The sequence below is a fragment of the Magnolia sinica genome, chromosome 8, assembly GCF_029962835.1.
Source record: "Magnolia sinica isolate HGM2019 chromosome 8, MsV1, whole genome shotgun sequence".
Classification (NCBI taxonomy): domain Eukaryota; kingdom Viridiplantae; phylum Streptophyta; class Magnoliopsida; order Magnoliales; family Magnoliaceae; genus Magnolia; species Magnolia sinica.
In genome coordinates, this window is record NC_080580.1 from 77,132,809 (window position 1) to 77,151,492 (window position 18,684).

At 40.2% G+C, this 18,684-nt stretch overlaps 1 protein-coding gene across 2 annotated transcripts in view; it reads left to right on the forward strand.

Moving 5' to 3' along the window:
- LOC131253467 (uncharacterized) overlaps positions 1 to 16,811 on the forward strand; it is a 37,994-nt gene extending 21,183 nt beyond the window's left edge. Inside the window, exons 3-9 of one of the 2 annotated variants that reach the window (XM_058254463.1) lie at positions 5,347 to 5,423; positions 6,644 to 6,697; positions 13,057 to 13,320; positions 13,399 to 13,461; positions 15,024 to 15,092; positions 15,180 to 15,225; positions 16,567 to 16,811. In XM_058254463.1, coding sequence (XP_058110446.1) covers positions 5,347 to 5,423; positions 6,644 to 6,697; positions 13,057 to 13,320; positions 13,399 to 13,461; positions 15,024 to 15,092; positions 15,180 to 15,225; positions 16,567 to 16,625 — 632 coding nt within the window. In that variant the 3' untranslated portion in view covers positions 16,626 to 16,811. Of the gene's footprint in view, positions 1 to 5,343; positions 5,424 to 6,643; positions 6,698 to 13,056; positions 13,321 to 13,398; positions 13,462 to 15,023; positions 15,093 to 15,179; positions 15,226 to 16,566 lie in introns of both variants that reach the window. The other variant, XM_058254462.1, reaches the window with a different exon arrangement.
- The last annotated feature ends 1,873 nt before the right edge of the window (positions 16,812 to 18,684 follow it).

An 18,684-nucleotide genomic window follows, 5' to 3' on the forward strand; every position in this document is an offset into this window, starting at 1 on the left:
TGTAGGAGAGAGGGAGAGAATTTTATTGATATTAACCTTCTTCTCTTACGAAAGCTTTAAGAAAACTCACACTTAGAAAAATATTCGAATGCCTAACTTCTATACTATGACTCCTTTTATAGATCCTAAATGCATCTCTCTTCTTTCACACTTCCCTCATTCTTTTGCACCTCTCTCTCTCTCTCTCTCTCTCTCTCTCTCTCTCTGGTTATTTATTTATACAGTTCACTCTTTTTTGTACTTCTCTCTTGAATTCCCCACCCAAAAAAAAAACTATGACATTGATTTTAAATCAATCACAATTTATTTCAAAACAATCTAATCTTCCTTAATATGTAAATACTCAACAATAAAAAAAAAAAAAAAAACATAGAAAGTAATTATGTCTCTAAAACCAGCCCTTATATTTAATTAATATCAATCACATCTTCAAATTAGCCCTCATATCTCCCAAAAACAGTAAACTATAATCTTTGATTTAGGCTCCTAAATCTGTAAATAATCATCCAAAAAATCAACACACATTGGGCTTTACAGTGGGCTATGGACCTATGTCTTGCTAGGCCCTATGGTGAGCCTAGATGGGTCGTGGGCCTGCATCATTCCCCTGGGTTAGAAAGAACTCGACTTTGATGAGCTGGACACTTCATATAACTAGTAGAGGTCTGGATCCAATCTTTTCAATTTGTTGCCCGCAATACATGTGCATTCAGAATAGTGTGCTTGTTCATCCGTTTTACCAAGTATTGCCTATATTGACCTTATCGAGTATTAGCAATCTTCATTCACAACACTTGTTTGACTTCTTCTTTTTCTTTGGGAGTTGTTTATCCATATAGATAATGGCTTCATATTACCTGTCAAAACTCAGATGCCTTACCATGGTACTTGAATAAGTCCGCTACATTGAAAGTTAGTGAGATATCTAAGTCATTTGGCAACTAGATTTTATGGGCAATGTTACCAAGCTTTCTCTTGACTCGGCATGGACCAATCTTCTTAGACTTGAGCTTATTGTAAGTTCCCCTCAGAAACCTTCCATTGCGGAGATAGACCATAACTAAGTTACCTTTGTTATATTTTTTCTCATGCTAATTTTCATTCACAGCTTCTTGGTACCTGGTATTATTGTTTTCAATCTTCTTCTTTATTTGAACTTGCAAGTCTTGGACATGCTTGGTAAAAGCATCAACATCTTCGCTCACTTGATCTTATACCGGTAATGGTACCGAGTCAAGTACATGATGTGGACTTCTCCCAGTTACGATCTTAGATGGAGATTTTCCAGTAGTATGATTTACTAAGTTGTTGTATGCAAGCTTGGCTGGAGATAAAGCCAAGCCTCACCGGGACACATTATTGCCTATGATACTCCTTAAGAGGTTACGAAGGCTCCCATTGACTATCTCAATTGGCCGTCTATTTGATGATGATATGTGCTAGATAATTGATGCTTAGTCCTAAATCGCTTACATAAAGTGTGCTAGAAGTGGCACATGAACTTCAAATCACGGTCCAAAGTTATTGTCTTAGGTACTCCTTGAAGTTGCATGATTTCTTTGAAAAATATGTTGGCAATATATGTAGCATCCATTGTCCTTTTTCATGAAAAGAAGTGGGCCGTCTTCAAGAAAAGTTCACCACAAAAAAAAAAAAAAAATCGAATATGCACCCCTTTTGAGTCTTAGGAAGACCTATAATGAAGTCCATAAAAATATCCACCTAAGGCACTACTGGAACAGGAAGCGGGCTATAAAGTCGGCATTTTGCACATGACCTTTGAAAACTTGTCATCGGTGACATTTTGCTAGGAACTGTTCAATGTCACGCCACATACGGGACCAACAATATTTTTCATTCACCCTAGTCAATGTTTTATCCTTTTCGAAGTTTCCACTCAGTCCTCATCCGTGTAGCTCAGATAGGATCTTCAGGAATGCATAGGTGGTAACCCTTAAATAGATTTTTGCCATCCACACACATGTCAAGTACTTTGCCAAAAGTGGGGTTCTTTTTGTATTGTTCTTTTAATGCCTTGAATCCAACAACCTTCACAGTGAGAGTTCCTAGTAGAACCATTCCCCTAATTAAAGCATCCGCTGCTTTGTTCTGGCTTTTAGCTTTACGATACAAAAAATGTATATTCTTATAGGATGGCCATCCGCTTCACATGACACGCACTCAACTTACTTTGGGAGTTTAGATATCTCAACGCCTCATGGTCCGAGTATAGAATAAACACCTGATGAATCAAATAATGTTTCCAATGTCGTAGTGCCTAGACCACTGCATAGAACTCAAGATCATATGTGGAGTAGTTCTTCCATACATCATTAAGCTTCTTGCTAAAGAAAGCAATAGGCTTTCCTTCTCGACTCAACACCACGCTAATGCCAACATTTGAAGCATCGCTTTCCACTTCAAAGACTTTATTGTAGTCCGAAAGTGCTAGAACTGGAGCTTTTGTGATCTCTCTCTCTCTCTCTCTCTCTCTCTCTCTCTCTCTCTCTCTCTCTTTTAATGACACCGAAGCTTTGATCTGCCGCTTTTGCCTATTCAAACTTGCCTACTCGCACGCAATTGGTGACAGGTGAGATGATGGTGATGGAATTTCAGATAAATCTCCGGTAAAATGTCGCAAAGACATAGAAAGAACAAACCTTCGAAAGGGTTCATGGGGTGGGTCACTCTGCAATAGCCTTGATTTTCTCTTGATCAACCTTGATCCCTTCTGCAGACACAATATACCCCAAATACACAACACTATTGACAAGGAAGGAACACGTTGTCAATTTAACAAATAGTGACTCCCTCTATAGTACAACAAGTATTTGTTGTAAATGATCCAGATGAACAGATGCATTAGAACTAAAAACAAGAATATGATCAAAATAGACAACTAAGAACTTTCACATAAAAGGGCGGAGTACCTTTGTCATCATCCTCATGAAAGTGCTTTGCACATTTGAAAGGTCGAATGGCATGACGAGCCACTCATACAATTCAACTCGAGTTTTAAATGTGGTCTTCCACTCGTCCCTAGGCCGAATATGTATATGATGATATTCGCTCCGCTAGTCGATCTTTGAAAAGACGTTTGCTCTATGTAGCATGTCCAACATATCGTCCAAGCAGAGAATAGAAAACTGGTACTTGATAGTAATCCGGTTGATTGCATGGCTGTCCACGCACATCCTCCAAGTTCATTTTTCATAGGGGTTAATAATGCAGGAGCAACACATGGTGACGTGCTTTCCCGAATTAAACCCTGTTGTAGTAACTCAATAACCCATCAGGAGAGCTCAACATGCTTAGCTGGACTCATCCGGTAGTGTGCAAGATTTGGTAGGCTTGAACCCGATATTAAATCAATGTGGTGTTGAATGTTCCTTATAGAAGGAAGTCCAACAAGGAGTTCTTCGGGCACCAAGTCTTTATATTCATGAAGAAGCTCCTGTATAGGAGGAGGAACATCTGACTGCTTTGTGACTTCTTTAGCAACCACGACATAGATGATGCCAGTCATTGTTGTCAAATGTGATCTCGTGTGTGCATACTGTGGATCAAATCGCATATGCCCAAAATTTGAAAATAATCAGCACATGTTGGGCTCTACAGTGGGTTGGGACCTACAATGGGCCTGGATGGGCCTAAGTGGGTCGTGAGCTTGCATCAGATGGACAGGGCTTTGGAGTATGTTGTCTACTCCAGGGTACCTAAGTGCAGTGTGGGTGGGTTCTTATCTCTCCTTTAGGAGTCGCGATTATTGAGACATCCTGGAAGTCTGTAACTTCAACCAAACTCTTTATATTGTTACTTGTTAGAGGCTTTTATATATATATATATATATATATATGGTCATGTCCTGTGTCTATCAGTTTTGGGCCGAGCCAATTCACCACCCGAAACTGATGCTCAGAACCTTGCTTATATGAGACTGACTGAAAATGCCACGAGGAGGAGAAGAGATGCCCTAAATGACAATAATGCTAGAAAAATGTAAGAGTACAAGTTATGGGTCGCGAACCTTGCTTATGTGAGATTGACTGAAAATGCAACCAGAGCGCAAACTGCTATAGTTAAGGAGAAGGAGATTCCCTGAATGACAATCATCATTGTTGTCATCATCATCTAAGCCTGATCCCAATTAATTGGGGTCAGCTACACGAATCCTGTTCTACCATTCCACTATCATTTGGAATGTCATGTTGTTCCGATTCATGATGAAAGTTATGGCATCAGTTTGATGCTGACTGCCAACATGATGCAACCCTCCTTTATCCGGGCTGGGGACCAGCAATGAGAGCACAAAACTCCCATGGGCACAATGTAGTAGACTAGTTACATAGGATGATTACAATCAAGCGCTATCTAATAGTCGATTATGCATGTTGATTACAATCAATGAGTTATGCCCTGAATGACAATAATGATTTAAAAAAAAATATGAACACCCCCTCCCACACCCCAACACACATTGTTTTGATGGGTTAGGGCAATCCAATCTCTTTATTTTTATTTCTGTAACGAGTGTATATAGTTGCATTTTACATATTTCTTAGGAGGGAAATGTGAATATGTGGAACCTATGATGCAAGAATGTGAATATGTTGAGATGGGAGTGGGAAATCAACCTTCTCTTAACTAAGACCATACATGCATTGATTGGAAACTAGAATAAATCCTAGGTGAAAGATCTGCTTCAAAGGTTCATGCATGCATATACTGTGAAAAAGTAAAAAAGATTTTAATAAAGAGGCATATATCAAAACTGTATACATCCTAAGTAATTCCAAAAAACTGAAAAATATGAATGGAGTTCATTCGGTCTCTCATGCATGTGTGGCATTGCAATTGCATTTTTTTTTCATCTGGAAAGGTGTTGTTCTTGTAATAGAATTGAAAGCATGTCGTGTAGCTTTGTACTTTTAATGTGTCTAGACTCTAGTCACAGATAAATGCATCCACACATTTGCACATATGAAGACTAAATGTAGAAGAGACTGAGAATATAAAACATAAAAATACATTAGCATTGAAAACTGTAAATGGAGTATCATAGTGTCTCAAGCTCTGGTTGACTGCTGTTTCAACTTCCTTTGAAAGGAAAATATTGGATAACTGTATGGTGCTGATCACATCCTCTTCCCCATTGAACAGTGTTGGGGATTATTTGCTGGCTTAAGCTCCACATTGGTTTGTTATACTGAACTGGAGTCACATGCCTGTTATCAGTGATCCATTGGTTTGTGGAAAGAATATGCTTAGTATAATGCATTGTGTGTCTGCACAAGAATCTTGTTAGATTTACCATGCTGAAGCCTGATTTTACAATCAATGCAGCAGTTTCTTCAGATAGCAGTTCACAAGGGCCATTGGAGGAGAAAAATCTGCGGGCTACAACTTTTCCTAATGGGTTTGAGGTCAGACGCATGCTTCTATTTTCTTTAGTTCGTTCTTGTAAAAGTTAGTTCAACTACTGTGGCATTGTCTGCATGGACATGCAGTACTGAATTTATTTGCAAATAAGAAATTATTGATTTAGTTTGTGAGTTGGGTGTATTCCATGCACATCACTGCATTTAGTTGCTTATGTCTTCTGAGTCTGGTATAGGGATATCTTCTGATTTGATTGCATCATCTGTAAAAATGAGATTGCTGATTGAGTATTCCTACTAGATGTTTTTGTAACTGATTCATGTAGGAATATATATACATACATTATATAAATATAAATTTGGTTGGGTGTATTCCATGCACATCACTGCATTTAGTTGCTTATGTCTTCTGAGTCTGGTATAGGTATATCTTCTGTTTTGATTGCATCATCTGTAAAAATGAGATTGCTGATTGAGTATTCGTACTTCTAGATGTTTTTGTAACTGATTAGGAATATATATACATATATTATATAAATATAAATTTAGAGAGAGGTTTTCTGTCTTTGATTCCAAAATATTTAGCACCCACCACCCCTTCCCCCCCCCAAAAAAAAAACTTGCATCTTTCGCTTGCCTTGAGGGAAGGGGAACCATCTTTTTCTGCTGTCCTCTTGCCCGGAAAATTTGAAAAAGCTTCTTAGCCTCCTTAAAGCTATCCTGATTCCTGGGTGCTGCATGGATCAGTTGGAGAGCTTTTATTGGCTTGGCATGGGGTTGGGCTGAGGAAGGAGAGGAGAGCAACATGGAGGTTGGCACTGTTAACCGGCCTATGGACTATCTGGGGGGTAAGAAACAATAGGTGTTATGGAAACATTCAAACCTCGGAAGGGGACGTGGCTATTAAAGCTAAGCTCTTCGTTTTTGAATGGGCCTCCTCGTTAAAGGATTTACAGGATTGTAATTTTTCTTTTCTTTCTAGGATGTAAATTTTGGGGAATGTCATTCTTTGCACCATCTCGGCGCCCTATACTGAAAAAAAGAATTTCAGCTGACTTTCAAAATAATAATAATAATAATAACTGCAGTATCTTACTGTGGTTGATGCTTTAGATGAGTTTAGCAGACTAACTTAAGGTCTGTATTTGAACTATATATATTTAACCATCACATCTTGTTCTAGTTCGTAATCGAGGTTCTATGCTTCTCCATTTACTTATCTAAATCTGGAACTTGTTTATCATGACTTTGTGTTTCCATTTCAGTCACTGATCCTGGAAGTGTGTGACGAGACAGATGTTGCAGAACTAATAATGAAGGTTTGGTTGTGTTCCTTTTACTGATTCTGGCTTATGTTTATTGTGCATAAGACCCCGTTATTATTCAACAATGGATGTCTTACTTCCGGTGTCTGCCCAACTATGCATTTTTTTAATGCAGTCTGTTACTTTAATTCCATGAAGACAATAGTTCCACATCAAATGATAACAGATCCCATAAACTTCTATCTTTTCCCTGGAAATTGCAACTTCTAATAGGCATATAAGATCTGAAGGCCCTTATTCTGTGTTGTTTCTAGGTTGAATGTCAGTGGGAAGGACAGGTAACCATATAGACATATTGCAGATGGTCTGCTTTTTCTTACTTAGGGTGCTTCTCAAGGAATCACATGTTTTCGAGTACACTCGTAGGGGGGACTGAAACCAGTACAACTTGTTCCAATTCAGTCAGAATTGTTCCAATTTTGTCCATGATATACATGCATTGATGGGGCGACTCCTTTTGTTCTCCATTGAAACTTGGTTTACTCGGATGAGTTGACTTGGTTTTGGATGATGCATTTGGATCTTAGTTGCAGGATGCTTCCAATTGCATAATGCTCCGGCTTCAGGACCATTAATTCTCACTTTCAATTTAAATTCTTGCAGGAACCATAGTACTCTCTCAAAAGATTCATGCTTCCAACTCCTTAGACCTGCTTTTTTTGGGCTTTCCGGGATGGGATATAATCTATTTTATCTCCTCTATACATTTGGGGGACATTTTACACTGGAGATATAATGTGTATGTTATGATATGAACATTTCCCATGTTACGTCATATCTACCCTGTCCATCAGGCATGCTTCTGTGTTAGGGCATGGGACAAAAAATCAGCCAAATCAGAAACTCAAGTGGGCCACACCATAGGGAGCATTTGGGAGGGGTAACCAACCAATAAAACCTTCCAAACTTATTGTGGGGTTCACCGTGTTGTGTATATGCCATTAAATCATGCACTCGACAGCAAGTTTGGTGGTTTTAGGCATGATTTGAGATTGTTCCCTGTTGTTTGGCCTACCTAAGTCTTAGATTATCCTAGTTCTTGGGTTATACGATGAACATGAAGGTCTGAACATGATGGACAGGATGGATTGGATGCACACATCATGTGGGTCCCTCAATAGGCCAATAACATCATGGTGGTACCAATGCCTTGTGAGCACACCCCACTTGCGTGTGTGTGTGTTCATATGTATGTATGTAATGCATGTATGTATGTGTGCATGTTGTGTGTTTTGAGTGCGCATGCATCTCAAGTCCAACCATTTGGACCATAAGTTACCTTCACCTAGTGGAAACTTCCAACCTATCATGCACATGCTACATCCGACTCATCCAATGGATTGGCCCCATCACGAGGATCACATCGTGCAAAAATAGCCCCATCCACTCATCAGGTGGACCCCACTTGTATTTTGTTATTTTTTTAGCAGTACGTTGTTTTGGTCCACATGATAAGTGGGTGGGGCTGATTTTCACACAAGGTGATCCTCATGGTGGGGCCAACTTATTAGGAGGGTTGGATGTTGCGTGCATATGATAGGTTGGAAGTTATTCCATGGGTGGACGGTAACTTATGGTCCAATTGGTTGGACTCAAGACCTCATGTGTTAGTGTGAGAAAGAAATGTTCACATGTTGTTTACCCTAAGGTTGAGCAAAGTGGGCCTCATCATGATGTCGTTCAGATATCCAATATAGCAATCAGTTGCAACTTGTGACTCTCCCTTTTAGGCTCAGTGCTAAAAAAATCAAGTAGACTGAATGTAACATAGCTTCCGCCCAGAAAAAATGAGGAACATTTATAGCTGTCATCAGGGTGTTGGCAGTTTCAACAATATGACGATTTTTTCGTTCAACCACCCCGTTCTGTTGTTGAGTATCAGAACAGGTGGTCTGATGAATAATCCCATGACTCTGAAGAAATGTACGAAAATCGGTTGAGAGATATTCCCCCCTGAGTCAGAGCAGAGAGTTTGAACTGGAACCCGAAATTGAGTCTTCGCCATAGCGTGAAATATCTTGAATTTTTCAAAAACCTGTGACTTTGAGTGCAGAGAGTAAATCCAGGTGTAACGTGTGAAATCATCAATGAATATAACATAGTATCGTAACCCAGAGAGAGACATAATTGGTGAAGGACCCCAGACATCTGTATGCACTAGTTCAAACAAAGAAGATGATTTTGTAATACTTAGAGGAAAAGGAATACACTTACTTTTTGAAAGACAACAAGATGAACAAGAATAATCCAAATCTTTTTTATTAAGAGAAATGTTCCCTAACATGACATAAGAAAATAACTGAATTAACCGATCGAAATGTGGATGACCCAGGCGCAAGTGCCACAGTTTCCACAATTTATTTGCCGAACAAATATCTGATGAAGATGGAGAAAAGAAACAACGAGCCGGAGTGACAGATGGATCAAAGTCCAGCACGTACAGACGACCATGCTGCCTACCCATCCGAAGTATCTTTCCTGTTTCCAGATCCTACACAAAACAACAGTTGGGAAGAAATATGACTAAGCAATTATTGGATGTGAGTTGACCAACTGAAATTAAATTGGAGGAAAGGTTAGGGACATAAAACACATCACAAAGGGTGAATTGACGATGAGTAGAAGGAGAGAAAGTCAATGATCCAATAGACTGAATAGGTAGTCTAGTGCCATCCGCAGTAGAAATAGCCTGATTTTCGGTGTATGGACAAATGTTACGAAGATGGGATACGGCACCAGTCATATGATTGGAAGCACTCGCATCGAAGAACTATGTAGAAGATGGGGATATATCTGACATACCAGTCGCAGAAAGGGCTTGAACGATTTGCTGGAGCATCGCAGGAGTCAAAGGTAATGAAAGACCTTCAGCAGAAACAGTATAGGTAGAATCACTAACAGACGACTCAGAAGAAATAGTGGCAGCAGTAGCAAAAAGAGCACGACCACGGCCATGACCACGACCACCACATCCACTGCCGAAAGAAGATGCATAAGCACGTGTACAGCAGTCCTGAATACCATGACCAGTCTGTCGACAATAAGCGTATCATTCTTTGCATTGAACGACAACATGACCCACCTTGTTGCAGCCCCAACAAGTCAAAGGAGTGGAACCACGTGTTGGTGTAGTGGTGGACACAGCAAGTACCATATCAGATGATCCCAGAGTTGAGGAAGGAAGAGAGAACTTTCAGTCGTTGTTCCTCAGCCAATAAATCATTAATAACCGAATTCAATGAAGGAGTAGGGTTATGGTTCAAGAGAGTAGCCCAACAATGCTCAAATTCCGGACGCAGCTTCATAAGAAATTGTCAAACTTGTGCACTCTCGCGCATAGTTTGGAATATCTTATAGTCATGAGGAAATGTTGGATCCATCATAGCCATCTCTGTCCAAATTGTGACAATTTTGGAGTAAAATAATTGAATACTGTCGTCACCCTGAGTAAGCTTAACGAGATCCTGTTCCAGGCGGTATAATTGGGCCGCATTACTTTGTTGATAAATTGTCTGGAGATGTTCTCACATTACCTTAGCAGTGCGATGAGGTGTGAGGCCAACAGCAATGGATCGATAGACTGAATCGAGAATCTAGGTAATAATCCGTCCATTGTTCATTTCCCAATCAGCTAATTTGTTGGCATCTGTGGAAGTGGGGATAGGAACAGATCCATCAATTAGTCCCCATAAACCACGACCCTTGAGGAAGTTCTGAAAATGGATGGCCCATAGAGAATAGTTGGTACCATCAAAACTACAACGTGGGGCCTCTGTACGTGAGGAGTCCTTGTCCATTGATCTGAAGTAATGTAAAGCGCGTAAGGAGTTGCAACTAAAGAAGGTTTTAGATGTACCGTACAACAGGAGATACCCAAGGGATTGCAGTTTTTGGATCTGGCGGAATAACAACAGCAACAGGGGCTCTGGAGCGGGAAAAGCTAGATCGGAACAGAGGAACGCTGGATCTGGAACAGAGGGGCGCAGGATCTGGATCTGGACCAGGATGAACAGAGGGGCGCTGGATCGGGATCGGGATGAACAGAGGTGCGCTGGATCGGGATGACGCAAGTGCGCAGAGTGGTCGAGCAAAGGGACCGGACGAGCAGAGGGGTCGGACGAGCAGGTGCGCAGAGGGACCGGACGACGCAGAGGGGCAGAGGCGCCGGACGAGCAGAGGGTTGGACGACGCAGGGGCGGTCGAATCTAACAGGTGGTGCCGGTTTTGGATCAATGATGCTCTGATACCATGAAAACCGAGATGAGCTGAAAGTTTTTCTGTATTTGAGACAACCCAAAGGGGTTGAATATATAGAGATTACAGTCATCTATACACGGAAAATAATAAAATCAGAATCCTCTACCTATGGAAACGAACTATACAAGGTATACTAGCTATACAAGGTATGTGAGTCTGTCTAACAGGCCACACCATAGGGAGCATTTGGGAGGGGCAACCAACCAATAAAACCTTCCAAACTTATTGTGGGGTTCACCGTGTTGTGTATATGCCATTAAATCATGCACTCGACATGCCCCACTAGGATGAAGGGAAATACCAAAGTTCTGGCCATTCCAAAATTCAGGTGTGCCAAACCATGCAAGTTTGGTGGTTTTAGGCATGATTTGAGATTGTTCCCTGTTGTTTGGCCTACCTAAGTCTTAGATTATCCTAGTTCTTGGGTTATGCGTTGAACACGAAGGTCTAAACATGATGGACAGGATGGATTTGATGCACACATCATGTGGGTCCCTCAATAGGCCAATAACATCATGGTGGTACCCATGCCTTGTGAGCACACCCCACGTGCGTGTGTTCATATGTATGTATGTAATGCATGTATGTGTGCATGTTGTGTGTTTTGAGTGCGCATGCATCTCAAGTCCAACCATTTGGACCATAAGTTACCTTCACCTGGTGGAAACTTCCAACCTATCATGCACATGCTACATCTGACTCATCCAATGGATTGGCCCCATCACGAGGATCACATTGTGCAAAAATAGCCCCATCCACTCATCAGGTGGACCCCACTTGTATTTTGTTATTTTTTTAGCAGCTCTACGTTGTTTTGGTCCACATGATAAGTGGGTGGGGCTGATTTTCACACAAGGTGATCCTCATGGTGGGGCCAACTTATTAGGAGGGTTGGATGTTGCGCGCATATGATAGGTTGGAAGTTATTCCATGGGTGGACAGTAACTTATGGTCCAATTGGTTGGACTCAAGACCTCATGTGTTAGTGTGAGAAAGAAATGTTCACATGCTGTTGACCCTAGGGTTGAGCAAAGTGGGCCTCATCATGATGTCATTCAGATATCCAATACTGCAATCAGTTGCAACTTGTGACTCTCCCTTTTAGGCTCAGTGCCAAAAAAATCAGCGTGATCCATGACTTAGGTGGGAAATACCATATGAAACAATTGAGAGTGGACACCCACTGTAGTTGTGTGGGGGCCAACCATGATGTGGTTCAGGCATCAGTTCCATTCCCACCTGGATGGGAGGGACTGACAAAAAATGAGGCCATTCAAAAACTCAGGTAGCCCTCAAAAACATAATTTTAAGGTTTTAGGCATGATCTTGCACTTCCATTTGGTGGGAATATCCACCTTACTTTAGGATACATACACGCCTCACTTGCACGAAGCAGGAATGGGAGCAAGAGTGGAAGTGGAGAATCACCTGTTTTTGAGAAGTTAGAAGTTAAAAGGGTTTCTAATGCCACTTAATTTTAACGTGAAATCACTCTAGTATCTTAGGATTTCTAGTGCAATATTCATTCAAGTTCCACTGAGTTTCTAGTTTTGCTTCCAACATTACATGCCCGGACATCTACAACAATGGGGCTGCTTGTTTTGGGGGCTTCTGCAATCATTCCAAGTAACAAATATTTTGATGTTAATGGAACTGTATGATCATCAGCCTGAGGATATGCAGTATCTTCAATCTCAGTTTGTGACAAATTCTGATGGTTTGCTGATCCATACGTCTTTTCGATGGACCCAGCTGTGCATGGACCGTGCCCTATTAATCTCCAGCTGCAACAATCTTAATCCTTGGATCCATGGCCTGCAAATAGGTGTTAAGTAAGACAGCAACCTCCACATTCAACTAAAGATATGAAATATTGGATGACTAGGATCTTCCAAGCTGGGAGATTTTTGGGCCATGGCACATCATTGGTGGGACCCTTCTCGTTACCTTGAGGATCATATATTTGTTCTTAACATTATAGGAAAAACTCTTGATCATTGCTGAGCATTTTCAAGGAGAACTTTTAACTTTTTAAGGAGTGTATAGAACCTCTGATGAGGATTTCATACCGTAATATTGAACTAATTCTTCTGCAGGTTGGAGACTTTGAAATGCATCTGAAACGGAACATAGGAGCCATAGTAGCTCCAACACCACCTGTTGTTTCACCTTCAACACCACCTCCTGTTCCAACCAAACCCATGGTTGAATCAGTATCTACCGCCCCACCAGCTCCGCCGCCAAAATCCTCTCTAGCAACCTCTAGCCCTTTTGCAAATGTATCTCTGACGAAGTCATCAAAGCTAACGGTTTTAGAGGCTTCAGGAAATACTTCATACGTCATAGTATCATCACCGACGGTATGAGTTGTGCCCCACACCCCCCCCCCCCCCTAAAATGGTCCCAATCTTATAAATTCATCATTGCTGATTTGCCAGGTTGGTTCATTCCGAAGGGGAAGAACTGTGAAAGGAAAGAAGCAGCCTCCAATTTGCAAAGAGGTAACATTATCTTTTTTAATTATGCAATGCTTGACCGTATTAGATTGTTTCTTCTATTCAATCAACAAACACATGGATACGCCCATTGTTGTCATGTGTGACCACATATGCGCATATCCGTATGTAGATCGCATATGCGATCTCGCACATATGCGATAGCATATGTTGCATATGCGAAAATATGTGATCACATATGCGATCGCATATTGGCCATGGCACATTGATTTTTTTAAAACTTTTTTTTGCAAAAAAAAATAACATTTTGCCTATAAAAAGGCTTCCAAATCTCCTCCATTTGCAATATTCTCACTCCAAAACTCTCTTATTCTATTTTTCTCTTACATTTCTTAATTACAAGTGCTCTTAATCTCCATCTCTCTTGTATTTCCTACTTCCAAGTGATCTCTCTCTCTCTCTCTTGGAAGTTGGAAGATCAAGATTCAAGCACTTTTAAGTTTCAAAGAAGATAGCTTGTTGATTTTCTACCATAATAAATAAATAGCTTGTTGATTTTGTTGTTACTTGTTAACTATATTGTTAAATGTGGATGACTTGATGTTTAATTCATTGTTTAATTGATTTTACCTCTCTCAAATGTATTTTAAATATGTAAAATTAGTTATCTATTAACTTAGAAAAGTTCTCCTCAATTTCTTATGTTTTTTTACATTTTTTTTTTTTGAATTTTTCTTTTTCTAAATTTTTCAAAAAAAAAAAAGCAATCGCATAGGCATATGCGATCGCACATGATCGCATATGCGATTCAACAACATTGGATACGCCTATCTTTCTGTGATTGAGGTCGCTCATCTTGTGGACCAATTCTAAGAGGGTCAGGACTTAGAACCCAAATATACATACGATGGACCCACCTATCTGCGGTTGAGGCTATTCATCTTGTGGAACCATCTGCATGGGTCATGCTCATTCCCCAAGAATCTCCATTGGTGGGAAATCTTACCCATACGATTGGTGGGTTTTTCCTCTTCATTGAATGTAGACTGTTGACTAAGTCTTGATTTTCAAGACACCAATTGTACAGTTAAGATAAACCAAGGGGGGCTTTTGGGGCATCGCCCATAATGGGGCCTGCCCAATGAACAGTCGGTATTGTTGGAAGGTGAGCTCAACATTTACAGTCGTGGGGGCTGAACTGAAAGCACTGCTTCATTCAGGCGTGCTCAATATATTGCCTCTCTTACCTTTCAATGTTGTGCTTAGTAACTATTCAAATTAGTCAATACCTGAACCCAAAGCAACTTCCTTATCTTGTTTTAACTGAACCTAAAGACAAATTGGCATAGAGCTCTCCTTCATTAAACAAACAAACTGTATCAAGTTTCGTTGTTCTTTATGACTATTCTAATTAAGCAATTTGCAAACCTAGCAACCAACTTCCTGGAACTTTGTTTTTTAAAATACTGGAGCCAAAGATAAATTTCCATGGAATTTTCTGTCATTGTACGAGTAAATTGTACCCAATGAGGGTTTTTTTTTTTTTTTCTATATATCTGCAACTATTGATTTCTGCAATCTGATACTTGCGCCTTCAAACAAAACAGGGGGACATCATCAAAGAAGGGCAAATCATTGGTTATTTGGATCAGTTCGGAAATGAGCTTCCAGTTAAAGTGAGTCCTCTTTCTACTCTTCCAAATGCTCCAAGTAACTCATTATCACAATCTTCTCATACATGTTGCTTTTGATTTCTTGAGCAGTCGGACGTAGCTGGAGAAGTCCTAAAGCTTCTATACAAGGAGGGTGGTAATACTTCAAATATTATTTCCATCACTTAAATCCAGTTTTAAATACAAATTGGTGTTGATGTATAGTGGGGCACTGATATGATGCACGACACATCTGCACTAATTCAACGCAATGTGACATAGATATGGATGTCTGTGATAATATCTATTTGTTTTCTTGAGAAATTCCAAGCTATGGGTGTGAAGCTTTCCACAACCATTTAAGCTTCAAAAGCTATAAACCCTGGATAATACATGGCAGCATGATAGTTCATACACATATGGTAAATTGTACACGGTATACATGTCAGTCAAATTAAACTGGTCAAAACTGTGGGACCCACTGTAGTTTGTCATGATTGATTGGGCAGGGCAATGATTAACTGTTTATTGGAATAGGACTGGACTATTTTGCATTTTAACTGATCATTAGGTGTTCACCAATCAGTTATTAGGACATAAGTTATGTAATTGACCTTCCAAAAAAAAATTAAAAAAAATCTTTTACGACCTATCTGAAGTGAGGCAAACAATTTGGAGGGTTTGTGAGTTACATGTAGGCCACATGTACAATTCTGGGTGAATGCATATGATGCATCAGACTGCCAATATAAAAAATAAAATAAAATAAAATAAAAAAATCTCTAATATTATTTATAAACCAAACATTTTGGCCAATGCAGTCCATACTTACGCGCACACGTGCATGAGCATGCCTGTGCACACATGCACATGCCCACTGACATATATTTGTATGCATGTATATATTTAGCCGATAAATATATTTTAAGAGCAAGTATGAAATATACAATGGTCACACGTTTATTTGTATGTGTGCTTGTATGTATATGTATGTATTTTGATTGGAGTCCACACTGATATTTTAAGGGGAAATGTGAAATTTACCATGCTTGTTTTGAATCATGGCATCATGCTTTGGCTTAGCAGTCTATGCAGGTGGGTCCCACCTTTTTGCCATCTAGACCTTTTAGTTTCATTGTATCCATCATGGATAAGTGATGCTGCAAAAAAAAAACTTCCACTGGACACTCCTAGCTGTCCGCTGCAAATGTATGGTTAAGAACAGAATATGATCAAGGAGTCCATAAACCATAGGAAAATCCCATATATTCAAATAGTTAGAACTGTTTGGTGGAGAATTCAAGGTCCATTACTTACCCATGATAGGTCCAACCAACCGGACGATTGATCCAGATCACCAAAAGCTGGCCGGAACAAAAATGCTACTGATTTGAGCCGAGGGAACTAGTAAAGCGGATTTTACACCTAATTAAACAAATCCACTAAACAAGAAAAATAAATAGAATTTTCCTCTGTTTGTTTTGTGTCTGATTTACAGAGGCAGTAGGCTACGGTGATCCGATTGTTGCTGTCTTGCCTTCATTCCGTGGGATTTAGTGAGCTCCTCTTTCTGGCCACACCACTGTTCTCTTACACCAGGAGCCTTCTATTTCTCAACTCTTATGTAATTTTTCCAGTGAGTAAATGGATGTAAGCAGCTATATTTTATTTGCTGGACATTTTATCTGATAATTAGATATTTGCGGGAGTAATAAATTTAAGGAGAGTTAAGGATTTGTTTTATATCTTTCTTTCTTCATTTGGAAATTGACTGGGTGCTGACAGTTTTCAGTTGTTGGAATCAAATGTTTCTGTGCACTACATGGGTTCAGTCATGTGGCCCACAATGGATCCCCACAAAAACCCGTGCAATGATTAGGGAAGATTATACCAGATGATTGGACCCAGCCAGATGGTCAATATGATCTAGCTGTTTACAATGCAAGCCTTGATGTGGAGCTGTTGTAGACCACAGTTGTAAAATTTGGTGACTTGAGACAAAACCTGGCTGAGTCTCGTGGAAACTTGCTGGTGTGCATGCATGACTTGGTCAAGCAGCCCTGCTACCAGGCATGGCAACATATTTCTTTACACTCTTTTAGAAGTTTTCATGTGTTGTCTGAAAGGTTTAATATTAACCAAACTCAGATCGTTATTATTATTATTATTATTAATATATGAATTTTTATTTTTTTATTTTTAAATCCTTAATATATCAAGTCGCGTCGATTGAAGACTCAGTGGACTCTTTGAGTTGACCTTGACCTGATTGGGCATCGAGTCAGGTTTTTAAGTATTTGAACCATGTTGTAGACTCACATACCTTCTCATCTAACGAGCTGATTGAATGCAGATGCAGACTGGAATGTGGATTGTTTGTTTCCTGGGTTTTTTTTTTTTTTAAAAAAAAAATTTATAAACCCCTGCACTGGTAGTCCACTTGTGGATGATTGTCGGAAGGGTGGACCTAGTCACTGGTGGCTCACTTACACATTGAGATATGTCTATGCATTAAAGAGAGTTTATGGTTTCCTAATGTGCCCATCGAGGCTATGTTTACGTGGTCCATCTTTGAGAGTTATCTGTTTAGATTTCTTGTGTCCCAAAGATCTTCAAGATTGGAAGATCCTGACCATTCAGTCCTTCAGATGACTGTAGAAACCCCACCTGTGGATTCTGACAGTTACAGACGCTTACACTCTGGTTTGGATTAGTGAAGTATCTACCCTACGGTTTGCAAATTCATTGCACCTTCCCCATGTTCCCTCTAGCACAGTTTCCTTTGAGAAATTAACCTTTTTTACTCATTTTACATGTGGGCTTACCATATGAAACACTGAAACATGCATTACTCATTCACAGTCATATGAAATTAACCTTTTTTACTCATCTTAGTGTGTTTTTGGTAAACAGTCATCCGGTTCCCAATCCAGTTCCCTCCGTTCGATACCCAGTAGCAGCCCTCTCATTGAAAGTTTCATAGTCCCTGGTAGTAGATCTATATGTAGTGGACCCGGAAGGAAAAGCAGCAGCTTTCACTCAATCATTTCTGGGACCTACTAAAGATGTAGTGGAAGAGGCCGGATATCTAAGATAGCAATGGGAATTGTACTTGATCGAGGAAGACTGCTACTCGAGGAAGCTCCCTGAGAAAGATTCCTAATTCCAAGAAAGCCCGTGCGAAGCAAGCCAGCAGACAAGTTTGCCCCGACAACACTAGAACCTATGGCCGGGCCATTTTCAGGGAGTAGCCCGCTTCTTCAGAAACTTCCTGGCATGATCCACACGCCAGCATCGGCCCTCGATGCCACAGCCGCCCCTTGGCCTTTAGCAATGTGGGGTTTAGATGTCATCGGCAAGATCTCCCCCACTGCATCGCATAAATTTCAAAGGTTTTGGGTAGGTGTGGCCCACCAAATAATTGGATTAGCCTCTTTTATTTATTGAAATTCTTTTTGCGTGTGCCCAATATTTAATGGTGATGGGTTGAATACCCATGCATGCAGGCAAAACAAACTCCTTAGACAAGGATCATTTTTTTTTTTCATTGAGTGCTAACCTCTCCAGCGAACCAGAAGGGAAGTATCATAATTCGTCGGAAGCCAGAAGATCCTAC